Source organism: Oncorhynchus keta, chromosome 17 (genome assembly GCF_023373465.1).
Source record: "Oncorhynchus keta strain PuntledgeMale-10-30-2019 chromosome 17, Oket_V2, whole genome shotgun sequence".
In the NCBI taxonomy this organism is placed as follows: Eukaryota; Metazoa; Chordata; class Actinopteri; order Salmoniformes; family Salmonidae; genus Oncorhynchus; species Oncorhynchus keta.
In genome coordinates, this window is record NC_068437.1 from 49,630,288 (window position 1) to 49,657,951 (window position 27,664).

General features: G+C 41.7%; 2 protein-coding genes, 1 long non-coding RNA gene and 2 other non-coding genes across 6 annotated transcripts; 3 read left to right on the forward strand and 2 right to left on the reverse strand.

Annotated features, from left to right (window-relative positions):
* Window positions 1-1,406: 1,406 nt before the first annotated feature.
* Window positions 1,407-1,478, forward strand: trnap-ugg (transfer RNA proline (anticodon UGG)). The gene has a single exon. It is a non-coding gene; the product is annotated as a tRNA-Pro (tRNA).
* Window positions 1,479-4,053: 2,575 nt separating this feature from the next.
* trnap-agg (transfer RNA proline (anticodon AGG)) lies at window positions 4,054-4,125 on the forward strand. The gene has a single exon. It is a non-coding gene; the product is annotated as a tRNA-Pro (tRNA).
* A 1,431-nt stretch (window positions 4,126-5,556) lies between these two features.
* ric8a (RIC8 guanine nucleotide exchange factor A) lies at window positions 5,557-20,720 on the forward strand. 2 transcript variants are annotated; one of them, XM_035790104.2, is made up of 12 exons: window positions 5,557-5,791; window positions 8,607-8,654; window positions 9,042-9,059; window positions 14,136-14,423; window positions 14,805-15,194; window positions 15,378-15,472; window positions 15,755-15,905; window positions 16,580-16,675; window positions 16,782-16,926; window positions 17,180-17,324; window positions 17,560-17,679; window positions 20,014-20,720. In XM_035790104.2, the coding sequence occupies exons 1-12, from the start codon at window positions 5,708-5,710 to the stop codon at window positions 20,246-20,248; spliced, it is 1,815 nt and encodes a 604-aa protein (XP_035645997.1). In that variant the 5' UTR covers window positions 5,557-5,707; the 3' UTR covers window positions 20,249-20,720. The 2 variants fall into 2 exon arrangements, with proteins under 2 accessions (XP_035645997.1, XP_035645998.1); XM_035790105.2 differs by lacking the exon at window positions 9,042-9,059 and having other exon boundaries at window positions 5,558-5,791.
* Window positions 9,875-14,120, reverse strand: LOC127908331 (uncharacterized). The gene is made up of 5 exons (XR_008066849.1): window positions 13,342-14,120; window positions 12,822-12,932; window positions 12,365-12,784; window positions 11,736-11,994; window positions 9,875-11,365 (listed from the first exon to the last, which is right to left on the reverse strand). It is a non-coding gene; the product is annotated as an uncharacterized LOC127908331 (long non-coding RNA).
* Window positions 20,721-23,631: 2,911 nt separating the features above from the next.
* On the reverse strand, window positions 23,632-26,823 carry LOC118395982 (cytochrome c oxidase subunit 8B, mitochondrial). The gene is made up of 2 exons (XM_035790106.2): window positions 26,415-26,823; window positions 23,632-23,865 (listed from the first exon to the last, which is right to left on the reverse strand). Exons 1-2 carry the CDS (start codon window positions 26,523-26,525, stop codon window positions 23,770-23,772), a joined length of 207 nt encoding a protein of 68 aa, XP_035645999.1. The 5' UTR covers window positions 26,526-26,823; the 3' UTR covers window positions 23,632-23,769.
* Between the last annotated feature and the right edge of the window lie 841 nt (window positions 26,824-27,664).

Sequence of the window (27,664 nt, forward strand, 5' to 3'; positions counted from 1 at the left end):
ATCAATAACATTTATTTATAAAGCCCTTCTTACATCAGCAGATGTCACAAAGTGCTGTACAGAAACTCGGCCTAAACCCCAAACAGCAAGCAATGCAGGTGTAGAAGCATGGTGGCTAGGAAAAACTCAGTCCAGACACAGCGTTCGGTCCCGCTCCATGGGAGGAGATATCTTCCGCGCCGGCCCAGACCAGGCACAACGGTCAACGCAGCTCCATGTCCGGTGCCCATAAGGAATGAAACAAATGTACTATAAAAGTGTTGATAAACAAAGTAATGTACAGAAACTGTATTTCAAAAGCAGCTCATGGTGGAAAATAACAAGTTATTCCTACATGTACAGCATCTTCGTTGAGGACCACAACCTGTTGAATGTACAGCTCCTCATCTGTGTGAAGGGAAACATGTGGAGAACATGGGCTGAATGATCTTACTCTGTATGTCTGTGAGAGAGAGAGAGAGAGAGAGAGCGTACCATGTCGAGCGATTTTGAAGAACTTACCATGTCCCTGTGTCCCCCAATAGAAAGGTGTTTCTTTTGGAGCCCTGTAATTGTCTGTTCCAGAATGAACCCCCCTAGGTAGCAGGGGGAAACTCTCCATCATCAGCACAATGTTGCTCAACAAGTTTATAACAGGAGACGGAAAGGAAAGGAACGCTTACATTTTGCTCCATCCTTAAATATTCTCAGCGAGTTCATTTTCATAATCTACACACATCTCACTTAAATGTAGGGTTCCTATGCCTTTTGTTGTTCTGGTAGTGCTTTACATGTGGTGTTGTGTCACTCTTGTTGTGATGTGTGTGTCATCCTATGTTTATATTGTATTTATTTTTTAATTCCCAGTCCCGCGTCCCCGCAGGAGGCCTTTTGCCTTTTGTTAGGCCGTCATTGTAAATAATAATTTATTCTTAACTGACTTGCCTAGTTAAATAAAGGTTAAATAAAATACTTTTTAAAAAATCCAAACAAATTTGGGCAATTATTTGTTACTCATTCGCTGAAGACTACAATAAGCAGCACATAAAATGGTCGGGACAGCCCTTATGACCTATGACAAAGGGGTCAAGTAAAGTGTTCCGGAATATGTTAAGGTATGGTTATAGTTCTACTGGATATTTCAGCTCTTTTGTGTTAAATATGCCTTGGACAAGATATCATTGGGTTATACATCGGAGGAAATATATACCATATGATATATGGCCTCGTATAACTGACAAATGTAATGTTTTCTACAGGTCAGAACTTTACTTTAGTGATGATGCAGGACACATCATCACCAGTAGAGGTGAGTAAAGTAACAAAGTTTCACTAAAGACACGCCTCAGATTTCACACACGTCTGACATCAGTGACAGGGCAGATGGGAACAGAACTCATAGTCTGTGTTTACCTTTCTTTCAACAAGGCTCGTTGGTCTAGGGGTATGATTCTCGCTTTGGGTGCGAGAGGTCCCGGGTTCAAATCCCGGACGAGCCCTTCTTTTCTGAACACTACAGGCTCGTTGAACTGTCCAAGATAATGATTGTCTACTTGGGAAAGTGGAGCTGACTGTGCATATTCAGCAGAAACAGTGACATTCAGCCATGTATAGGTTTCTATAACAACTAGCAGGCTCACAGGATACCAATGTCGACAATTTTTGTATTATGAGAACTAGCTGAATGACTGGTCGTATAACTGACAAGCCTAATTAGATAAATACTCTTATCTGTCAGCCACGGAGAAACGTCCATATGGTTTTATTTGTAGCTGTAACACTATAGTCCTGGATAGGCCTCAGTCCTCATAACGCAAATGATAACTTACAGCACTTAAGAAAGATGTCAACCACAGACAATGGTTTCATTTGCAAATCTGACAAGGTAATGTATACTGAGTGTACATTTTTTCTGAGAGCTGGTCTCTCTAGGAACCTTCTGATGTCGAGTTGAGTGCTGTACCCATCCATCATGTTACCATGGTTGGTCACAGTTGTGTCAAGTTGGTTGGATGTCCTTTGGGTGGCGGACCATTCTTGACACACACGGGAAACTGTTGAGAGTGAACAAAACAGCAGCATTGCAGTTCTTGACACACTCAGACCGGTGCGCCTGGCACCTACTATCATACCCCATTCAAAGGCACTTCAATATTGTGTCTCGTCCGTTCCCCCTCTGAATGGCACACATACAGAATACGTCTCAAGGCTTAAAAATCCTTCTTTAACCTGTCTCCTCCCCTTCAGCTACACTAAATGAAGTGGATTTAACAGGTGACATCAATACGGGATGATAGACTTCAGCTGGATTCACCTGATCAGTCTATGTCATGGAAAGAGCAGGTGTTCCTAATGTTTTGTGCACTCGGTGTATGTAAAACTCACCCAAAAGTGTCAGTTACCACTAGAGGGCAGTCTAATAGCCAAAACCTGCCACATCACAGATTCTGGAAGTTAACTCACAGGCTGATGAGGAGAAGGGGATGGGAGAAGTGTAACGATCGGGTGGGTTTCCCTAAGCAGGCTTGTTGGTTTAAGGGTATGCTTCTCTCTTAGGGTGTGAGTAGTCCTGGGTTTAAATCCCAGATGAGCCCACCTTTTGAGAAAACATGTGATAGATGTATTTGGGGTTGTCCAAAGTCAGTTAGTATATTGAAAGATCACAAACAAAGTGGGGAGAAAAATCTTACCAAAAGGAAAATGGTAGACTGTAAGTAGCAAATATGCATATCTGTAGGCCCTTTGGTAAAACAGAGATATAAAACAATATCCAGTCAGTATGGAATATAATGTACAGTGTCGTAATGTCAACGAGTGACTTTGAACTGTGTGACAGACGGTAATATAGATACATAAACTAGAATATTCTCTAAGTTGCCCATGCTTCAAAATGGATCCTGCATTATCCTTACATACAGTATATAATACTGAACTGCACCTACCAGTGAAAGACCTGTGAGAGATCCATCAAACACGTTACTCCCATAGGACATATATCCTGTCCTGACAAATGCTACCACCTTCAGCGCCATCTCCAGCAGGTAGTAAAGGATGAAGAAACAGTTGATTGTCTGAAAAAACAGATCAGTGGAGGCTGCTGAGGGGAGGACGGTTCATAATAATGGCTGGAACGGAGCAAATGGAATGGCATCAAACCACCTGCTTGATGTATTTGATACCATTCCACCGATTCCCCTCCAGTCATTACCACGGGCCTCCCCAATTAAGGTGCCACCAACCTCCTGTGACAGAGATACATATATAGTCTGTGAATTGCACGGAGCTATTGACATAAACTGTGCAAGACCCATACCTGCTATACATGAGTCATTCATGTCGGCGGTGCACTGCAGGCACAGTAACTAATGTCTACTTGTAACTACTACTTGTAGTACATTTTACGTTCAAATGGCCTTAAATGTTGAGCCTCTAAATAGTAGTTGTCTCGTTCAGAGATTCTACTCACAGTCAATCACCTGGATAATCTAGAGGAACATTTATGATGCTTGGATGCATATACAATATACTTAATACATGCATATACCATACATGACCTTTGACCTTACACGTTTTCTAAAAATAAAATGGGATACAATACAATGCAGCCCCTTAAATTCTGAAGAAATACTCATTTTTAGACCAGAGACATCAAATGCAGAGAAGGTGAACAAAATGGGCCAGGGACTATATCTTCTGCCTTTCCAATTGACTCTAATGATGATCAATAACAGAGATAAATAGAGGACTTATATTATCTCCATTTTAAAGTAGTCAATTGTCTTCTTCTTCATTGACTGATTCCTCCCAACTCATAGGAAAACCCACCCAGTTGACTACTTTAAAATGGTGGAAGCCCTCAATTGCAATGTCCTTTCCAAAATGCGTTATGTCCATGATGAGTCCTCCATCTGTTTCCATTTGATCAACATGTCTGTGTTTGTGTAGAGTCTAGAATAGCCACTAGGTGGCAGGCTCTGAGCAGTTTTACTGAGCATGCAACATTAACTTCAGAGGAATTCCTCATGCACGTGGCATGGAGTGGAATTTAAACTCTTGGTTGTTGAACCTAAGAGAGGCTCGTTGGTCTAGGGGTATGATTCTCGCTTAGGGTGCGAGAGGTCCCGGGTTCAAATCCCGGACGAGCCCTCCTTTTAAGTTGTCAAGCAATTTACAGGATGAACAGGCCAACATAGAGTGTACAAAGCATAGTAGTGTACATTCACTAAAGCATCTCTATCAATAATATTACTTTGAATAAGTAGCCTGGAATCTTAACTCATAAGTTCGGTTTCAATATTGTTATGGTGAAACAAAGCTTGTCAGTTAGGATTCCAGGCTAGTGTCGTAACTAAGAGCTGTTAGGATCAAGCAGAAACACAAATATCTAAGTTAATTCATTAAACATTGTGACATTGTGAACTTGTGACATAGTGAATTCACACAGATGAAGATAACATTGGCCAGGGGCACATTCCCCACCACAGTGACATAATGCTGACTGAAGATAAACTGAACCTTGCGCAGGAACTTAGACGAGTACTCAGGCAATGGAGGATGCTACAGAGGGAAACAATGACTTCAATTTGCTGTTCAATCTCCTTTCACAATAACTTTTCAGGTTTGCTTCCGTTGCAAATGCAAGCACAAAGGCAAATGATGAAAGTCTGCTTGGAGTTAGACTGACAGTCTGCCAACTGCATAGTTTTGAAGAAATGAACATTGTCGTAGAGATAAAATATAAATACCTGTTTGATCCTTGTCCAGCTCATCAAACAGTCTCTGGAAGGCCTCCCTGGGGATGAAGCCACTGGATGACTGAGACGCTTTCTGAGGAAATTACACTTTTAGAATCTTTTGACTTACCAAAAGTGTTCACAATTCAGAGATGTGGCCATGTACATATATAACTTAAATCAAATCAAAGTGTATTTGTCACTTGCGCCGAATAGAAGATGTGTAGACCTTACAGTGAAATGCTTACCCACAGACTCTAACCAATAGTGCAAACAAGGTATTATGTAAACAATAGGTAGGTAAAGAAACAAAAACAACATTAAAATAACAGTGAAAAATAACAGTAGCGAGGCTATAAAAGTAGTGAGGCTATAAAAGTAGTGAGGCTACACACAGGCACCGGTTAGTCAGGCTGATTGAGGTAGTAAGTACATGTAGATATGGTTAAAGTGACTATGCATATATGATGAACATAGAGTAGCAGTAGAGTAAAAGAGGGGTTGGCGGGTGGTGGGTGGCGGGACACAATGCAGATAGCCCGGTAGCCAATGTGCTGGGGCACTTTTTGGTCAGGCCATTTGAGGTAGTATGTATATGAATGTATAGTTACAGTGACTATGCATACATGATAAATAGAGAGTAGCAGCAGCGTTAAATAGGGTTTGGGAGGAGTGCTGGTGTGTTGGTCTAGAGTTTAGCTGTAAATACGTATTTCTATATGACTTTCTCCGAATCCAGATCATCTTCTGTGTAAATAATATCTCCATATTATGCTGTTTACCGAAATGGAACTACAAATCCCAGGGTGCTGTGTGGTAAATTTGCAATCCTCGGCTAATCTTATCATCACTGGTTTTTGAGTTCCAGGATCAGAGCCGAGTGACTGTCACTCAGAGTCATATGTGCATATAGCGATCAGTACGGTAGAGCCCTGTACATGATATCCGCGAGGCGCTAAACATTCGGGTGGACAGGGAACACAACAAAAATTAACATGGATTTAAATGCCATAATAGAAAACATGGAAACGGGTGATCAAGATGCCGCATTGATGGCACTGCAGACGTACAATAAAAAGGTACATTGTTGTCGTTATCGTTATCAAGTACCGTATGAAATATGTTTTCTTCTAAGTTGAATTCCTCTGCAATTTGACAGTAATAAGGTTGAACATCTCTTTTGACGATAATGTAACGTCATGACACTTTGATGATCAATTGCAACAGAAACATGCGAACAGACTGTTCAACCTCGTAGACGTCCCGAGCTCTTATAATAAGTGTTATTTTGGGGAGCGACGCATAAACGCACACGCACTTACAGTCAACTAACTGTCAGTTGAGCACCAGCAGCCATAATACATCTGTTGTAGGCCTATTCATAAATATATCAACATGTCATTGTAGCATTTTGTGCACATCATGCTGTTGTCATGGATAGGGAGGCTACAGTCTCTTTCTCTATCTCTCGATATCATTACAGGCATTGATTTGTGGGATATCTGTACGATATCATAGCAGGAGAAAGCTAAAGGAAGCCTAGCAATATGCAGACACACTTTGAGTATATATCAGCCTTCCTAACCCTCAGACTACCACCCATAAGTATCATTTAATCGGATCTCTATGTTACCACCCTGCTGTCTGCTCAGTCTACTCTGTGGAGGCCATTGCCTGGGCAACCGACCTCATACCCTGTAACCCTCTTTAGTCAACAATCCCCACTGTGTGTGTGTGTGTGTGTGTGTGTGTGTGTGTGTGTGTGTGTGTGTGTGTGTGTGTGTGTGTGTGTGATATTACTGTATTATTCCCATCGTATTCCACAGTATTATTATTTCTAGTGGGTATTCAGCCTACATATGTCTGTGGACGAACACATTAGTCCCAATTCTGACATCCTTATGTGATGATGTCTGACTGGAAATGAATCAGTAAAATGATAGGGCCATATCTCAGCAGTGGATGAGTATCCCGTTCCTGCACACACAAAGTGACTTTCACAACATACACTTCTCTGCAGAGACGTATACCATGTGACCATTACTAACATGTGACTTTTAAACAGGCATAATTGAGTCAAATTGGATTGAAGGCAATGCAGAAACAATTCAGCTTTACAAATTCATCCCAATTAGTCAATACTTATTGAGGCATAGTTTAAAATGATGCTTGTTTGATTTGTCTTTCCTTAGACAGAGTTACCTCACAGAGACTACCCACCGAGCATCAGTAGTCTGCCCTACCTAGACTTCTGTGGGTTCGTATCTATTGGCATAACAGGATTAAGTCTTCTGAGAAACACAAATAGATTCCCTTCAAATCCTGTCCATCTAAATGGTTCTCATCTGATCCTGTAGCTTTAGCCTGGCCCCCAGGCAGCTTCTGCTCTCTTTCCAACTAACAAATTGTATTGTCATGGCAACCATTGTTTGGTGTGCCAATGAGTGACAAGGAGTTGGCAAGATAGCACAAACAGATCTGGTACCATGCTTACTGTAACATTACAAAGGGTTGGTCTGGTACCATGCTTACTGTAACATTACAAAGGGTTGGTCTGGTAACAGGCTTACTGTAACATTACAAAGGGTTGGTCTGGTAACAGGCGTACTGTAACATTACAAAGGGTTGGTCTGGTAACAGGCGTACTGTAACATTACTACAAAGTGTTGGTCTGGTAACAGGCGTACTGTAGCATAACAAAGGGTTGGTCTGGTAACAGGCGTACTGTAACATTACAAAGGGTTGGTCTGGTAACAGGCGTACTGTAACATTACAAAGGGTTGGTCTGGTAACAGGCGTACTGTAACATTACAAAGGGTTGGTCTGGTACCAGGCGTACTGTAACATTACACAGGGTTGGTCTGGTAACAGGCGTACTGTAACATTACAAAGGGTTGGTCTGGTAACAGGCTTACTGTAGCATAACAAAGGGTTGGTCTGGTAACAGGCGTACTGTAACATTACAAAGTGTTGGTCTGGTAACAGGCGTACTGTAACATTACAAAGTGTTGGTCTGGTAACAGGCGTACTGTAACATTACAAAGGGTTGGTCTGGTAACAGGCGTACTGTAACATTACAAAGGGTTGGTCTGGTAACAGGCGTACTGTAACATTACAAAGGGTTGGTCTGGTAACAGGCGTACTGTAACATTACAAAGGGTTGGTCTGGTACCAGGCTTACTGTAACATTACAAAGGGTTGGTCTGGTAACAGGCGTACTGTAACATTACAAAGGGTTGGTCTGGTAACAGGCTTACTGTAACATTACAAAGGGTTGGTCTGGTAACAGGCTTACTGTAGCATTACAAAGGGTTGGTCTGGTAAACGGCATACTGTAGCATAACAAGGGGTTGGTCTGGTAACAGGCTTACTGTAGCATAACAAAGGGTTGGTCTGGTAACAGGCTTACTGTAGCATAACAAAGGGTTGGTCTGGTAACAGGCGTACTGTAACATAACAAAGGGTTGGTCTGGTAACAGGCTTACTGTAACATTACAAAGGGTTGGTCTGGTAACAGGCTTACTGTAGCATAACAAAGGGTTGGTCTGGTAACAGGCGTACTGTAACATTACAAAGGGTTGGTCTGGTAACAGGCGTACTGTAACATAACAAAGGGTTGGTCTGGTAACAGGCATACTGTAACATAACAAAGGGTTGGTCTGGTAACAGGCGTACTGTAACATAACAAAGGGTTGGTCTGGTAACAGGCGTACTGTAGGTAAACTGTAATAATCTTCCACCCTGACGTGGAAGAGAGAGAGAGAGAGAGAGAGAGGCAAAAGCTCTCACCACTGGAACACAAGCACTCTACTTTACTGTACTGTATGCTAATTCACAATGAATTGTGTGAAATGTTTTATAATGTTTTCTCTTTACTTTCTTGTATCCTCCTAGATGACCCAGTGCTTCACATTTACCACAGATGAAGAGGAGCAGAGAGAGGTACGGAGTTTATTTTTTACTATGGATGTGTCGGAAACGGCACCCTATGTAGTGCACTTCTTTTGACCGGAGCCCTATGGGGCCGAGTCAAAAGTTGTGCACTATCTAGGGAATAGGCTCCATCTGAAAAGGCACCCTATCTCCCTTGTACGGTTGTTGGTCATTGAGGCATTGGAATTATCAGCTTTTTAACTATACTGTTTGTTTGTAATCTGGTTTATGTAGAATCACACTGAGATACAGCCCAAACACCAAAGTTGATCGTTGGTATCAACCAAACTGTATAGAGTATCGTATAACCCATGCTGGTCAGTCTCACCAAATCCCCTCCACCCTAACTCTCTTTTTCATCTTTCATCTCTTTCTTCTTGCGTGCCTGTACACTAGGATGGGAAGTTACAAGAGGTATACGTGTGTAATGGTAGTGTTTCAGTATATTTCAACCCAAAGTTTATCTCTACAACTATTTCAATTCTTAATGATGTATTTAGACATTTGGCATAATGTAAGTAATTATTAATTGTTGTGACATTATATCAAGAAATACACTTTGGGTTCGTAGAAGTAGACATATAATTATTTTCATGAGAGACAACCTGCAGCAAGTGACCAAGACATTGTCTTTACATCTACAGGGCATCAGACCCTCTTCCTGGATGTTTTCACAGCTAGTTGATGATGACTCACCCATGTTCTGCTGCACTTCTTCCACTATTGACAGCATGTTGTCTGATATCCATCACAATTAGGTTTATCAGTCTTATCACTGACATGTTGAAAGGTACTTAGGCCCATCGCTCCTCGTGGTGTGTTATAGCCCATACTTATTTGAGAGTCCATATCATTTGATGATCCTAGATGCTGTCCATAGCTGTATGTAACGTTATAGTCCCTCTCCACAAATGTTATTGCCAAATACTTACTTAGGGCTTACAACTGCTGGAGTATGGGCCATCATCAACAGCAGCATTCCATTATATCCGGGACTGGATGATTTGCTCAAGTTTTCTCAATACCATGGTCAAGTTCTCAATGCCATGGTCAAGTTCTCAATGCCATGGTCAAGTTTTCTCAATGCCATGGTCAAGTTCTCAATGCCATGGTCAATTTTTCTCAATGCCATGGTCAAGTTCTCAATGCCATGGTCAAGTTCTCAATGCCATGGTCAAGTTTTCTCAATGCCATGGTCAAGTTCTCAATGCCATGGTCAAGTTCTCAATGCCATGGTCAAGTTTTCTCAATGCCATGGTCAAGTTCTCAATGCCATGGTCAAGTTCTCAATGCCATGGTCAAGTTCTCAATGTCATGGTCAAGTTTTCTCAATGCCATGGTCAAGTTTTCTCAATGCCATGGTCAAGTTTTCCCAATGCCATGGTCAAGTTTTCTCAATGCCATGGTCAGGTTTTCTCAATGCCATGGTCAGGTTTTCTCAATGCCATGGTCAAGTTCTCAATGCCATGGTCAAGTTCTCAATGCCATGGTCAAGTTCTCAATGCCATGGTCAAGTTTTCTCAATGCCATGGTCAAGTTCTCAATGCCATGGTCAAGTTCTCAATGCCATGGTCAAGTTTTCCCAATGCCATGGTCAAGTTTTCTCAATGCCATGGTCAAGTTTTCTCAAAGCCATGGTCAAGTTCTCAATGCCATGGTCAAGTTAAATGTGGGATGCGGTTAGTCCACTGTTGACAGCACCCTATCTGAAAGAAGGCATTATGAGAGAACTTAGCAGATACCTTGTGTATCCCAAATGGCCCCCTATTCCCTATGTAGTGCACTACTTTTGATCAGGGTCCATTGGGCTCCAGTCTAAAGCAGTGCACTATATAAGAAATAGGTGGCCATTTGGGACATAGCCACTATTCCGTGGTGAATTTATTTCGGTTTGGAGCTACTTGGAGAAGTCCTGACTGACCGGAAGTGTGCATTCATGTACTGTGTTTTGGAGAAATAGGGATCTGTGACTTTTATCTGTGACTTGCTTCAGTCTAATTGGTTACATCCAGTTACAAGCTATTATGTCATTCTTATCTGATGTCCTATATTTGCTGTGTCCTATCCCTCAAAGCTATTTATTTCGGGTAGCCACATGCTATCTCTGGAGACCTCACACAACGCAAGCTATTTAGGCAATTAATTGATGAGGGCATTGTCGATTCTCATTATCATAATTTCCCCAAGTATAGAACAGAGCACAGGCAAGCTGAGTGAGCAGCAACCATCAATCATTCTCAGCATTCAACAACTGACTTGTCCTCACTCTGTCTCCCAAAGGGGAGGGAAAGACATTATGCTGTGAGTGCTACATCTGCTGGGTTCAAATGGGACCCTCTTCCCTACATAGTGCACTACTTTCGGCAAGAGCCCTGGTCAAAAGTAGTGCACACCAGAGGGAAAGGGGTACTATTTGGGAGCTATTCTAAATGGCCCAGACTCCTGACTTAGGCAGCTATAATTCTGTTTCTGAAGCTTTTAACTTACTGCCTCAGGACATTCAGGGCCCACTGGGTGCACTGTGTTATATCGGGACAGGAAAACATCTGACGTGCACAGACTCATGATCCTGAACTTTACTTGGTTATGGATGGGTTATGCTGTGTCTTTCTGACGATAACATAGCGATGCTGGACTGTAGTCTACCTTCATAATGACATAGCAATGCTGGACTGTAGTCTACCTTCATAATGACAAAGCGATGCTGGACTGTAGTCTACCTTCATAATGACATAGCGATGCTTGACTGTAGTCTACCTTCATAATGACAAAGCGATGCTGGACTGTAGTCTACCTCCATAATGACAAAGCGATGCTGGACTGTAGTCTACCTTCATAATGACAAAGCGATGCTGGACTGTAGTCTACCTTCATAATGACAAAGCGATGCTGGACTGTAGTCTACTTTCATAATGACAAAGCGATGCTGGACTGTAGTCTACCTTCGTAATGACAAAGAGATGCTGGACTGTAGTCTACCTTCATAATGACAAAGCGATGCTGGACTGTAGTCTACATTCATAATGACAAAGCAAAGCTGGACTGTAGTCTACCTTCATAATGACAAAGCAAAGCTGGACTTTAGTCTACCTTCATAATGACAAAGCGATGCTGGACTGTAGTCTACCTTCATAATGACAAAGCGATGCTGGACTGTAGTCTACCTTCATAATGACAAAGCGATGCTGGACTGTAGTCTACCTTCATAATGACAAAGCGATGCTGGACTGTAGTCTACCTTCATAATGACAAAGCAAAGCTGGACTGTAGTCTACCTTCATAATGACAAAGCGATGCTGGACTGTAGTCTACCTTCATAATGACAAAGCAAAGCTGGACTGTAGTCTACCTTCATAATGACAAAGCAAAGCTGGACTTTAGTCTACCTTCATAATGACAAAGCGATGCTGGACTGTAGTCTACCTTCATAATGACAAAGCAATGCTGGACTGTAGTCTACCTTCATAATGACAAAGCGATGCTGGACTGTAGTCTACCTTCATAATGACAAAGCGATGCTGGACTGTAGTCTACCTTCGTAATGACAAAGAGATGCTGGACTGTAGTCTACCTTCATAATGACAAAGCGATGCTGGACTTTAGTCTACCTTCAAAATGACAAAGCGATGCTGGACTTTAGTCTACCTTCATAATGACAAAGCGATGCTGGACTGTAGTCTACCTTCATAATGACAAAGCGATGCTGGACTGTAGTCTACCTTCATAATGACAAAGCAAAGCTGGACTGTAGTCTACCTTCATAATCTACCTTTATAATGACATAGCGATGCTTGACTGTAGTCTACCTTCATAATGACAAAGCAAAGCTGGACTTTAGTCTACCTTCATAATGACAAAGCGATGCTGGACTGTAGTCTACCTTCATAATGACAAAGCAAAGCTGGACTGTAGTCTACCTTCATAATGACAAAGCAAAGCTGGACTTTAGTCTACCTTCATAATGACAAAGTGATGCTGGACTGTAGTCTACCTTCATAATGACAAAGCGATGCTGGACTGTAGTCTACCTTCATAATGACAAAGCGATGCTGGACTGTAGTCTACCTTCATAATGACAAAGCGATGCTGGACTGTAGTCTACCTTCATAATGACAAAGCGATGCTGGACTGTAGTCTACCTTCGTAATGACAAAGAGATGCTGGACTGTAGTCTACCTTCATAATGACAAAGCGATGCTGGACTGTAGTCTACCTTCATAATGACAAAGCGATGCTGGACTGTAGTCTACCTTCATAATGACAAAGCAAAGCTGGACTGTAGTCTACCTTTATAATGACATAGCGATGCTTGACTGTAGTCTACCTTCATAATGATAAAGCAAAGCTGGACTGTAGTCTACCTTCATAATGACAAAGCGATGCTGGACTGTAGTCTACCTTCATAATGATAAAGCAAAGCTGGACTGTAGTCTACCTTCATAATGACAAAGCGATGCTGGACTGTAGTCTACCTTCATAATGACAAAGCAAAGCTGGACTGTAGTCTACCTTCATAATCTACCTTCATAATGACAAAGCGATGCTGGACTGTAGTCTACCTTCATAATGACAAAGCAAAGCTGGACTGTAGTCTACCTTCATAATCTACCTTCATAATGACAAAGCGATGCTGGACTGTAGTCTACCTTCATAATGACAAAGCGATGCTGGACTTTAGTCTACCTTCATAATCGACCTTTATAATGACAAAGCAAAGCTGGACTGTAGTCTACCTTCATAATGACAAAGCAGAAATAGACTGTAGTCTATTTTCAACTCTTAATTTGATTTAGATTGATTCAAATTCACAATGATGGCATTCCAATATACTGGCTATTGATTACTTGGCATTTGTACTTTATTTATGTATATTGGAAGCATCTGAGACCCCAGTGAATATGTCTAAGCTCGTCCCAGTGTGGCAGCTTTTGTGCAGACAGCTGCCAGTCACTACCACGGCCCACAGACATGCAGAGATTTGATTTAGACTGTTTCCCGTCATCACATCAGTCAAACGAGACAGTTCTTTATCAGAGGCATCGTGTGTGTATTATTAAAAGGCTTTTTATAGGGTGTTACTGCGATATCTCTAGAAAGGAAGAGAGAGTCTCTGATGATTAAATGATTGTTGTTACTCACAGATCACAGGGTAGCTTGGTGGCTTTGATTCTGACTTGGTCTATTTTTACACAGTTTTAAGCCCAAACAGAGGACTTTCTGGAACTTAAAACCTATACCTTATGCAGAACTAGTGGAAGAACCTCCTAAACACCTATTCCCCATTGATGTTGAATCTCATGAAAATAAGCAATTTCCCATCCCATCCTCTCCTCTGGAGATGGGGAAAGGCCTGTTTGGGACTGTACTGACATGCATGTACTTTAGTTACACAGACAAGCACCTCGTTGGTATAGAAATGTTTGGCAGTGTCGTCATACTTGCATACTGAGTAGTTAGGTCTAGTGATGCTGTCTCCATCTGTGTCCTCAGAGGTTAGGAGAGCTAGTGCTGGGCTTCCTGGAGCGAGACCTCCAACCGTCCTGCCAGCTTGCCTGTCTGGAGACCATCCGCATCCTGTCACGTGACAAGAACAACGTGGCACCCTTCATCACGCACACCGCCATGCAGACCCTCAGCCGGCACGCTGGCATCGCAATCTCCCACGGCAACGTGGACTGCGAGGGCGGCGTGGTCCTCGTCCCTTTCGCTGAGAACCCGGACCTGGAGATTATCGTAGAGGCGCTGAAGAGCATCTGCAACATCTGCTTGCACAACAAGGTGGATTAAAAAACAGGGTGATGTGATGATATAGGCTTAACCACACTGGGGAATACCGGACGGTGCTGGGCAAAAATAATATTTAGATAAAGAAATAAGAGGTCCGAATATAGAGAATGCTGTATGTAACTACTCCCCAGAGCTTTTTATTCCTGCACCATAATGATATAGTCTGTGTTCCAAATGGCATCATGTTCCCTTTAAAGTGCACTTTGACCAGAGTCTAAAGGGCTTTGGTCAAAAGTAGTGCACTATGTAGGGAATAGGGGGTTATTTGGGACATAACTTATATGGGGCCAGATTCAAAAGTAGTGCACTGTAATATGAATAGAGTGTGATTTAGGATGCATTCCTAATAATATATATCTTTCTTTAACCAAGGTGGCTGTGCAGGTGGGCCAGGACTTGCAGCTGATTGTTGGCATCGCGGAGCGTCTCAAGCAGTGTGGCGAGGACCAGTGGAACCACTACGTAAGGTTCTTCGACCTGCGCCTCATGTTCCTTCTCACCGCCCAGCGTGTGGCGTTGCGAACCCAGCTGTTGAGGGAGTTGCGGGGGGTCAGTCTGCTGTCCAACCACCTGGATGCTACATTGGGGCTGTGTTGGCCTGATACCTTCGAGGTGGGGCGGGCCGGGGTGGAGGTCGATCCGGACTCTGAGGAACCGGCCGAACTGCCCCCACTCAGCCGGGAGAAGATCGAGAGAGCCATGGAGATCCTCAAGATCCTCTTCAATATCACCTACGATGCCAACCGCCGGGAGGTGGATGAGGTGAGCACTGAAGAGTGGATCCGCCATCAGGGTTTGGGTCAATGCAAGAAGTAAACTGAATTGAAATGGAATTGGCTCTAACCCTGTCCACCATAGCATATTACTGTATACTGTAAACTTTGCATAGTGTTGTTTACATACATCAATATAATGGTAATCACAGTTCCTCTGCTGAACCTATAGGAGGAAGCAGCGGCGTTCAGACACCTGGGAGCCATCCTTAGACACTGTCTGATGAGCAGCGCTGACGCACAGGACGACACAGAGGAGTTTCACAGGTAACAGGTCTTATTATCTTAGTAAAGGCTTCTGAACCTAAATCAGGGGTGTCAAACTCACTTCCTGGAGGGCTGTCCCATGTCTCTGCTGGTTTTGTTATTTCCTTTCAATTGGTGTCCAATTAAGGCCTAAACAGCCAGGTGATGACCAGATTGACCTTAATTATTCAATCAAGTAAAGGAGCAGCGAATCCCTGATGACACTTTGCCCTCCAGGAATTGAGTTCGACCTGAGCTCAACTGTGTCCTGTGATAACCCTTTGTGTTTCTCCTGGGCTGCAGTCATTCACTGAACCTACTGGGGAACCTCCCTCTGTCCTGTCTGGATGTGCTGCTGATGCCCAAGGTTCAGCAGGGCTCAATAGAATACATGGGGGTCAACATGGATGCCGTCAACATGCTCCTGGAGTACATGGAGAAGAGGCTAGACAGGGTGAGCTGGGTTTTAACCCTCAACAGCAGGTTGAGATGCCGTTAGAAATGCTCAGTGGAGATTTCAATCTTGTTCTGATGGCAGAACTAATGGATGAAAGCTCAACGGTCAGTGGGCGTAGTTTACGGTGCCCTAAAATGGAATGAAGGAAAACTCTAACCGGCATTACATAGACAACGTGTTTTCATAAAGGTGGCATAAACAGTTGCATACACACATTGTTTGGACGTGCATTAGTGTGTATCAGTTCATTGCCATCTCTTGTAGATTCTTTGCTCCTGGAGCTGCTCTGTGTGCCATCCAGGTATTAAAGGTGATGTAATAATGTCCCTGCAGAGGGCGTCTGGCTGTGTGGATGGGATATGATTACCTCTCCAAATGGGATGTTGTTCTTAAAGGAGGTTGTCACAAGGGTGTTCCCGGAAGGCAGTGTCTTTGGGGATATGGGTAAACAACCAGGACACAGCTGGAAGGCCTCAGTAATGAAACAGTCTAGTCTCATCCATAAGAGACATGGCAATAATTCATCTCGGCACGCAGAACCAAATCTTGTGAGAGACTTTGATAATATCTGTCAAGTAATACCCACCATATCGGTCGGTGTGGGTCTAGCTGCTAGCTGAAGAGGTTGTTGTATTATCTGTCTAATAACAGTTAGGTGTGTGGGTTTCCAGGGCAAGAAACTGAAGGAGACCATGCTCCCCTCTCTTAACCTGCTGACTGAGAGCGCCCGCATCCACAGGGAGACCAGGAAGTTCCTCAGGATGAAGGTAGGTGATTGGACATTTCATCTCATCATTCATCCAATTGCATGTCAATTACTGAATGTCCCATTGAGTTGATTCTTCATTTGTGCGTGTGCGTGTGTATGTGTAGGTACTCCCTCCTCTGCGGGACGTGAAGAATCTACCAGAAGTGGGGAACGCCCTTCGCAACAAGCTTGTTCGCCTGATGACCAACATTGACACTGATGTCAAGAACTGTGCAGCAGAGTTCCTATTCGTCCTGTGCAAAGAAAGTGGTGAGTGGTGGTGTTTTCCTCTGCTTTCTAATTTTCTACAATTCATAAAGCCCTGAAGTGTGTACCCTCTATTGCTGTGTTGTTCACTGTTGTCCATCATAGTAGGAACCTTGATTTCTGGCTTTCTCAATAGCCGAGTGATGAACCAGATTTGGAAGTATGGTAACTACCATAATAAGGAAACTATAGGATTTGTAATATAATTATTCTCCCCCATCCACACCCCCTTCCACCCTATTTCCATCCTGTGCAGTGTCCAGGTTCATTAAGTACACAGGCTATGGCAATGCAGCGGGTCTCCTGGCCGCCCGGGGGCTTCTGCGAGGGGGGGGAAACCCAGGCGTCTACTCTGAGGATGAGGACAGTGACACAGAAGAGTACCGTGAGGCCAAATCTCAGTGAGTTGAATTTAACTTTATTAATAATGGACAAATCTCAGTGAGTTGAATTTAACTTTATTAATAATGGACAAATCTCAGTGAGTTGAATTCCTTAGGTGAAACAGACATAGTTTCGCGCTTGAAATTAATGCATACCTGCCCTATTTAGAATAGTTAAAAATCATTGACATTTAGTTTCGGCCACCTTGGCCTTATTCAGAATGAGTAGCATTGTGTTCTCTGTCCTGGCCAGAATTAACCCTGTGACAGGCAGAGTGGAGGATGAGCAGCCCAACCCCATGGAGGGAATGACAGAGGAACAGAAGGAGCTGGAGGCCATGAAGCTGGTCAACATGTTTGATAAGCTCTCCAGGTAAAGATGCATTTTCAAAGTAGCCTGATCGCTGATCTGAAATGGTTGGATAGGTGAAACCCAGGACTCCGCTAGATATCCTACAGCAAACCTGTCGTGTGAGATCAGGGATTACTCTAAAGAACAACGTAAGGAAGGATGCATTTATTGGAACAGGGCCACAGACACAGATAGCTCACTACAGCAGTGCCACAGGCTCCCAGCAGGTGTCCTCATCGCTCCCCTTCACCACTGTGGTTCATGCATCATTAATGAGCTGAGGCAGGAGCTGTTACCAACAGCTAACAGAGTGTATATATATAGATAGATATTTATTTTAGATATATATGGGGGATTGGAAATAATGCAGATAATTACATTGATGGAAGCTACAATCTATCTGCAATATTAAAGTTGATCTACCCCCTAAAAGAACAGCTAACATGAACGATTGTGCAACATAGTGTCATAAAACTGGTTAGCAGACTATAATCTGGAAAATGACTTTAGAAATGTGGAAATGGACTGTAGGCATGTGGAAATGGACTGTAGACATGTGGAAATGGACTGTAGACATGTGGAAATGGACTGTTGACATGTGGAAATGGACTGTAGACATGTGGAAATGGACTGTTGACATGTGGAAATGGACTGTAGACATGTGGAAATGGACTGTTGACATGTGGAAATGGACTGTAGACATTTGGAAATGGACTGTAGACATGTGGAAATGGACTGTAGACATGTGGAAATGGATTGTAGACATGTGGAAATGGACTGTAGACATGTGGAAATGGACTGTAGACATGTGGAAATGGACTGTAGACATGTGGAAAATGACTTTAGAAATGTGGAAATTGACTGTAGACATGTGGAAATGGACTGTAGACATGTGGAAATGGACTGTAGACATGTGGAAATGGACTGTAGACATGTGGAAAATGACTTTAGAAATTTGGAAATTGACTGTAGACATGTGGAAATGGACTGTTGACATGTGGAAATGGACTGTTGACATGTGGAAATGGACTGTAGACATTTGGAAATGGACTGTAGACATGTGGAAATGGACTGTTGACATGTGGAAATGGACTGTAGACATGTGGAAATGGACTGTAGACATGTGGAAATGGACTGTAGACATGTGGAAATGGACTGTAGACATGTGGAAATGGACTGTTGACATGTGGAAATGGACTGTAGACATGTGGAAATGGACTGTAGACATGTGGAAATGGACTGTTGACATGTGGAAATGGACTGTAGACATGTGGAAATGGACTGTAGACATGTGGAAATGGACTGTAGACGTGGGAATGGACTGTTGACATGTGGAAAATGACTTTAGAAATGTGGAAATTGACTGTTGACATGTGGAAATGGACTGTTGACATGTGGAAATGGACTGTTGACATGTGGAAATGGACTGTAGACATTTGGAAATGGACTGTAGACATGTGGAAATGGACTGTTGACATGTGGAAAATGACTTTAGAAATGTGGAAATGGACTGTTGGCATGTGGAAATGGACTGTTGACATGTGGAAAATGACTTTGGAAATGTGGAAATGGACTGTAGACATGTGGAAATGGACTGTAGACATGTGGAAATGGACTGTAGACATGTGGAAATGGACTGTAGACATGTGGAAATGGACTGTTGACATGTGGAAATGAACTGTAGACATGTGGAAATGGACTGTAGACATGTGGAAATGGACTGTTGACATGTGGAAATGGACTGTAGACATGTGGAAATGGACTGTAGACATGTGGAAATGGACTGTAGACGTGGAAACGGACTGTTGACATGTGGAAAATGACTTTAGAAATGTGGAAATTGACTGTAGACATGTGGAAATGGACTGTTGACATGTGGAAAATGACTTTAGAAATGTGGAAATTGACTGTAGACATGTGGAAATGGACTGTTGACATGTGGAAAATGACTTTAGAAATGTGGAAATTGACTGTTGACATGTGGAAAATGACTTTAGAAATGTGGAAATTGACTGTAGACATGTGGAAATGGACTGTTGACATGTGGAAATGGACTGTAGACATGTGGAAATGGACTGTAGACATGTGGAAATGGACTGTAGACATGTGGAAATGGACTGTAGACATGTGGAAATGGACTGTAGACATGTGGAAATGGACTGTAGATGTGGAAATGGACTGTCTACCTGTTGCTTAATCCACCACCTCCTTTCCTAACAATAGTGATTTTCAATACAAGGTAAACATGTGATATTATCAATAATACACAGTAATGATCACAGCACTGCAGCCATATGTATTGGAATAATGAATCATCATACATGTCTTTTCAGTTGAGACTTTTCTATCTTTCAGGTCCAATATTATCCAGCCAATGATGCTGGGGATTGATGGTTCGATGACACAGATGAATTCTGGCGACCTGCGACGAATGAGAGACCAGATACCACAGGGACAACAACTACACCTACAAACACAACTACGTCTAGAACCACAACAACAAGAACAACAACAAGAACATAAAAAAGAACAACAAGATCAACAACAACAGCAAGGCTCAGGCAGCGAGGACGAGGGGGAGGTAGAATGAATATAATGGACTGTCACCTGTTGTGTAACCTCTGCCACAGGCTCTGAAGCTTATCGGTGCAGGCGGAATCATCATCTGATGTAAGACAATGACTGTGTACTAAAATAGCTACAGTGTTTGAGTAGCATGTGAAATGTTAACTATCTTTCTTAAGTATATAGTAATGTTCTGGGTTGTGATTAACTTCCATCAGTGTGTTTAGGTATGTTTTCTGCCTTTTGTAGATGAAATACTTTACATATTGGACTCCTTTCACATTAAATGTTGTTTCAAGACTTTCATCTTCTTTACGTTCTCAAAAGACAGAATGAAACTGTGTGATGAGTTTCTCTTTATTTGTCCCTGGTTTTGTTTGCGTTGTTCTTATACTGAGCAAATTATATTAAAGTTATTTATAGAATTAAATTATGAATCCATTAATACTGTTTCAGTAGTTGCATTGTTCTAAACTAGTGATCAGAGAGCCTCAAAATGAAGTATAATATTTGATTATATTATGAGGTGTTTTTCATGTTATGTGATACCTGACGTTTTGGGGGATGGGTGATCTTGATATGGTGTGCCACTATGCCATCTCAGTTATGTGCACATTTCAGTTCAGAATGGGAATGAGAAAACAATCTGTTGATTTTAGGTGGTTTCATGGCAATTTAAAGGTTTGATGAAAATAATCCACTTATATATTTACCCTAATTTATATTGTATACCAACTCTAATGTGAGGTTCAGTAAAAATGTTTCAAAAACATTCTCTTGAATTGGCATCTTTTATAAATAAATATTATTGGCATTTTATTTGACTTTTACAGTAATTATCAGGTATCTACCGAGAAAGTCCATGGCACAATGGTAATTAAACAGTAATAAAGATGAATTATTCATTAATATCTTATATTACAAAAAAAAATTGTTGCAGTAAACAGTGTGCTATATTAGATTTAACCACCACCTAGAATTATTAATTGACCATTAATACAATAGAGAGGGAAATGGGGATTTCCATGGCTACAGGAAGAGAACAGGTAAGGCACTTGGTTCAAGGCCTCGGTTGTGTTCATTAGGGCACACCCAACAGGAAACACTGTACAAAATGTTTGCCATGGAACTTACAACTGAAGGATTCTTATTGGACAACTCCAGGTAGTCCCTCCTAGTTACAGTCCATTTTCTTCCTTTTGGTGCCTAATGAACAACGTCCCAGGTCTTATCAAGCGTTTGCTTTACTGGCCACTAACGCATAACAAACACCAGCGTCCCGGCTCAGAATTAGAGATGTCATTTTAGGTGAACACGGCTATACTGCAGAGATGAAATGAGCTTCTTCTGTCTTCTGACATTATGTAAATAAAGGAAGAGGAGAATCAGACTATGTCAGGGCTGCCCAACCTTCTTCCTGGAGTTCTACGTCGTGTAGGTTTTCAGTCCCAACTCTAATTTCTCTTATTAGCTGTTCACCAAGACCTTAACTAGCTGAATCATATAGGTTAGGTTAGGGTTGGATTGAAAACCTACAGAACGGTAGATCTCCAGGAAGAGTGGTGGGGGCATCCCTGTCATATGGATACATAGCCTTTCTCATTGACAGTAAAAGCTACCCTCTGGTGGCTGATGCAATGTACTGGAAAGTGTTTTCTGGGTGGAATCAAAGTTATTTTCAGTGGCTTCAGGAATATCAAAACCTTTCATTAAAAAAAGTTAGGCAATGTTGTTTACATATTTTCAAAATCTGAACGTATACAACACATGTCACAAAAACAATTTTTATAATCAAATCAACTCTATACTGAACAAAAATATAAACGCAACATGCAACACTTTCTACATTTTTACTGAGTTACAGTTCATCTAAGGAAATAAGTCAATTAAAAAATATTCATTGGGCACTAATCTATGGATTTTACATGACTGGGCAGGGGTGCAGCCATGGGTGGGCCTTGGAGGGCATAGACCCATCCACTTGGCAGTCATGCCCACCCACTGGGGAGCCAGGCCCAGCCAATCAGAATAATTATTTTCTCCTAGCGTTTATTACAGACAGAAATACTCCTCAGCAATAAAGGTTAAATGAAAGAAAAGTGTGTTGTGGTTATTGTAAATGCACCATGAGACCTTTAGCTATCAGAATATAATAATAGCATTCATAATAGAATAGATACGTTGTCCATTTTTGTGAGGACCAGAAATGTCTCTTCTGCCTACTGATCTACTAGAACATATACACTACATGACCAAAAGTATTGAAGGCTTTCCACTAGATGTTGGACTGTGGGGACTTGCATCCAGCCACAAGTGCATTAGTGAGGTAGGGCACTGATGTTGGGTAATTAGGCCTGGCTCGCAGTCGGAGTTCCAATTCATCTCAAAGGTGTTCGATGTGGTTGAGGTCAGGGCTCTGTACAGGCCAATCGAGTTCTTCCACACCAATCTCGACAAACCCTTTCTGTATGGACCTCGTTTTGTTCATGGGGGCATTGTAATGCTTAAACAGGAAAGGGCCTTCCCCAAACTGTTGCCACAAAGTTGGAAGCACAAAATTGTTTAGAATATTTTATGCTGTGGTGTTAATATTTCCCTTCACTGGAACTAAAGGGTCTAGCCCGAACCATGCAAAACGGCCCCAGACCATTGTTTCTCCCCCACCAAACCTTAAGGTTGGCACTATGCAGGTAGCATTCTCCTGGCACTTGACAAACCCAGATTCGTCCGTCAAGACTGCCAGATGGTGAAGCGTGATTCATCACTCCAGAGAACGTGTTCCCACTGCTCCAGAGTCCAATGGCGGCGAGCTTTACACCACTCCAGCCGACGCTTGGCATTGCACATGGTGATCATAGGCTTGTGTGCGGCTGCTCGGCCATGGAAACCCATTTCATGAAGCACCCGACTAGCAGCTCTTGTGCTGAAGCTGCTTCCAGAGGCAGTTTGGAACTTGGTAGTGAGTGTTGCAACTGAGGACAGACGATTTTTACGCGTTACACGCTATGCACTTCAGCACTCGGCGGTGCCGTTCTGTGATCTTGTGTGGCCCACCACTTCGCGTCTGAGCCGTTATTTCTCCTAGATGTTTCCACTTCACAATAACAACACTTACAGTTGACCAGGGCAGCTCTAGCAGGGCAGACATTTGATGAACTGACTTGTTGGAAAGGTGGCATCTTATGACGGTGCCACGTTGAAAGTCACTGATCTCTTCAGTAAGGCCAGTCTCCTGCCAATGTTTGTCTATGGAGATTGCATGGCTGTGTGCACAATTGTATATACTTGTCAGCAACGGGTGTGGCTGAAATAGTCAAATCCATTCGTTTGAAGGGGTGTCAACATAGTTTTGTATATGCTTTACATGTGCATGTGTGTGATGGTTTAGATCAGAAGATGAGACAGTCGTAGTATTGGGACATTCATTTATTGGTACATTCATTAATATAATCATCCGTCATATAAAGGGTTTAGGAGACTTCAGGAGAAGCCATCTGGAGTAATTCACCGGTGAAGTGGATCGGGGGTCAGTCCGGACAGGTCCACTTAGGAGTGGTGCTTGTAGTCCTCCAGATGGGCCAGGACATAACCAGACGGCCCCAGGATGGTGATGAAAAAGACTGTCAATGCAATGGCTTGCTCCTGGATGAAAACAACACCATTTACATCATGTTTAGGCCTATAATTATTTGATCTTGAAAATATATTCTTTCAATATTACGTTTCAATAGAGACATAAAAATCTATTCATCAATTCATCTGACTCTGGGTAAGTAGACAAATGATCTACATCTGGAAGTCTCACAGTATCCCATTTCAAAATGTATACACCATAACACTGTTGTTGTTTTTTTTAATGAATAAATTGAAGGATGTTAAAGGTATAGTTGACTTTTTTACACATTATAGTCAGATGGCTAACAAAACAACTATGGGGTTGATGGGGGCAATTAGTTAAAGTTAAATGTTCATGGCCAAATCCCCGTCATGTTATTAGTGCCTATTTAAACACCTCTAAATCGTGGATTACAGTTTCTCCTGGCCCTTGGACAGGGTAAAGAACCATCTGACTGACAATAAGGGGTAAAAAAAAAGAGAATTATGCCTTTAATTAATTTACAAATCAATCATTGCAAATAGGGCATTAATGGTAATGTTTTTTTTGTGTCATTTGTTCTATTTTATTACCATGACTGAAATAATGCTCCCATAACATACACAGTACCAGTCAAAACACACCTACTCATTCCAGGGTTCTTTTTCATTTTTACTATTTTCTACATTGTAGAATAATAGTGAAGACATCAAAACGATTAAATAACACATATGGAATCATGCAGTAACCAAAAAAGTGTTAAACAAATCAACATATATTTGAGATATATCAACATATATTTGAGATTACTACATGATTCCATATGTGTTATTTCATTCTTTATATATATATATATATATATATATATATATATTGCCATGTATTACTTTTCCGTATGGGATGTTTCAATATTATGTTTCAATTGTAATTCAGTCATTTTTGTTGTTGTCCCACTTTACCAACCATGGCTAGCTAAAGTAGGACAGTATGGAGTAGCTAAAGTGGGACAGTCCTATAGGCTTTTCCAATGGAGGAAAGAGAACCAGTTTACATTTGGGACCCCCTGTACTGGTGCCCTGGTTCTTCTAGTACTGTATCCTGTTCATGTTTCATTGTAGTACTGTTATTAGTACTGTTATTAGTACTGTTATTAGTACTGTTATTAATACTGTTATTCATACTGTTATTAGTACTGTTACTAATACTGTTATTAGTACTGTTATTAGTACTTTTATTAGTACTGTTATTAATACTGTTATTAGTACTGTTATTAGTACTATTATTACTACTGTTATTAGTACTGTACTTAGTGCTGTTATTACAACTGTTATTAGTACTGTTATTAATATGGCTATTAGTACTGTTATTATTACTGTTATCAGTACTTGTATTAGTACTGTTATCAGTACTCTTATTAATACTCATATTAGTAATGTTATTTGAGTGAATTCAGAAAGAGATTTAAGATTATTCCGTCTTCTGTAACCTCTTCAGACATCTGTCCAACATATTAACCCAATACATGATACAATTCTGAAATCCTCAGATGTTTCCTAATCACATCAAATGGAATTGAATTGTCACTGGGGTACAGTTAGTACTATAAGGGTGTCCAGTTTATCTAACCTGCTGCCCCAGTCTACAAAATGCAAGCTGCAACTATGGTTTTGACTCAATGTACACACATGGGTGTGTCATGCCTCCTGTGAATATGATATCCACATGTTTTTGTATGTGATCTTGAGGGTTTCAAAAAATGCATCATGTGTTTGGCTAATATGTTGGATAAATGTCTGAAGAAGTTACAGAAGACATACATGTAAAAAGTGTCTATACTTGTTCTGAATTCACCCCAGATAAGAATGTGGCATTTAAACAGTGGTGAGACATTTCTGTCAGTATCGTTCCCAACGTTCCAGCTGTAGATTTAAATCAAACTGGGCACAGTTTGACTATATTTGGCAAAGTCCTACAAGGTCAAATAATTTGGCACAAGTTCAAGTAGGCTCCATGCACATGAACTAGACCACAAGGCAGGAAATGTGCGTAGCTTAGTTATCCGATGCCAAACACATAAAACAAATGTCAAACACACTTTAAAATAAAGGACTTGAATTATCCATGCATGCAACCGACTAGCCTACGTGAAGGAATTTACAGTGATAATGGCGTTACGCGCACTTCCCCTATAGACCAGACTGGTGTTCACTAGACGGGATACAGCTTTTGTCAGATTTCCCTTTTCGTAGCAGGTTAGGAGAATTAGGCTAAGGTTAGGAAACAGGGTTAGGGGTAGGGTTAGCTACAATGCAAGAAAAATAAACGTTTGACCTTAATTTGACAAAAGCTGTATCTTTTCTAGCCATGGACCCTATAGCCTAACCGTGTGAGAAGTCATAAAGCTGTAATAGTTAGTTATTAATATCACCATGTTTACATTAACCCCATATGACTTTGATATAGTCTTATAATGCAACATCATGCTTCAAATAGACAGAAATCAAATGGATTTGTGAAGGACGAGCTTTTACGCTCTGCTCCCCGCAGAGCATTCTAGGATAGAGAAAGTGCTCAGCAACCTGCTGCATGTACTTACGCCCGCGGATATGTGGTGCTTCGCAGGCTTGTGTGACAGGGCGGCTTTGGAGACGATCTGCGACCTGACTGCGACCCTCAGCAAATTCACTGAACTTTTGATCCCAGACATGTTGGCTCTTTAGTGGCTGATTTCAATCCAATCAACCTAATCGTGGTGAGACTTTAACTCTAGTGTGCCCGGGAAAAAGTCAACAATGTCCTTCAGAGGTAGCAGTTGTTTTTTGTTGTCTATCTGCCAAGTGTAATAAAGGGTTTAGCAAATAAAAGAGTATCGAAGTTCACTCCCGTTGGAACACTCTTCTGGCATTCAATTGGTCAAATCAACTGCGTTGGAGGCTCTGCTCCAGACAGGGGAGGCTTATATCAAGAGCTGTTCCAGTTGGTGGGTTGTCTGTCTGTCTTCATGTTACACTGCAGAGTGAGTCAAAGGAACAAAAACAGCTGTAGCCTAAACGCGCCCCTAAATAAACAATTAAACTAATGTGTGCGTAGTTTTGAAACAAACGTGCACGGTGCGGGCTATATTCAGGTAAACTGTTTGAAAGTAAATTTGTTTATGTGTATGAGTGTGTGGTGTACAAATGAACCAATCAGCAATCACAAAAAATAAACAGTATATGTTTTGTTTAAATGTGTGTTTGGATGTGTGTGTGTGTGTGTGTGAGTCGGGCTATATGGAGGAGATGATTTAGTAGTTTGGTTCATCAAGCTGACACCCAGTCTTCGCTTGAAGTTATTTAGGTATGATGATGTTTTGGCAATGTGAAGATAATAATTCCAGAGTATGATACCTCTGTATCTGATAGAGAATGGAACTATGTGAGGTGCAGCACTGGGTAGGGTGAAGGTTATCACAGTGTCTGTTGTTAGATAGATGGATGGATTTCAGAGTTAACCTGGAATAATCCATTGAAAGGTTTAAGTAAACTGTCTTGGAGGTATGAGTATTTGTAGGTGAAAATGCATAATTGGAGTACTATGATGACGTAAATGTTGGTAACCAGTTTATAATAGCAATAAGGCATCTCAAAGGCAACTCGGAGTTCCTGGATACAGCCCTTAGCCTTGCTACTGTATATTGTCCATATATCACAACCCCCCGAGGTGCCTTATTGCTATTATAAACTGTTTACCAATGACATATGCGCAGTAAAAAACAACTGTTTTGTCATACCACAGCTATCAGCCAATCAGCATTCAGGGCTCAGACTACCCAGTTTATAATATGGCCAACATTCCAAAGCTATA

Coding starts and splice junctions, on each gene's coding strand:
- LOC118395982 (XM_035790106.2), bottom strand. CDS start 26,525: ATGTCTGGGATCAAAAGTTCAGTGAATTTGCTGAGGGTCGCAGTCAGG. Junction 23,866..26,414: donor AGCACCACATATCCGCGGGC/GTAAGTACATGC, acceptor GTTTTCATCCAG/GAGCAAGCCATTGCATTGAC.
- ric8a (XM_035790104.2), top strand. CDS start 5,708: ATGGATTTAAATGCCATAATAGAAAACATGGAAACGGGTGATCAAGAT. Junction 17,325..17,559: donor TACCGTGAGGCCAAATCTCA/GTGAGTTGAATT, acceptor TGTCCTGGCCAG/AATTAACCCTGTGACAGGCA. Junction 17,680..20,013: donor ATGTTTGATAAGCTCTCCAG/GTAAAGATGCAT, acceptor TCTATCTTTCAG/GTCCAATATTATCCAGCCAA.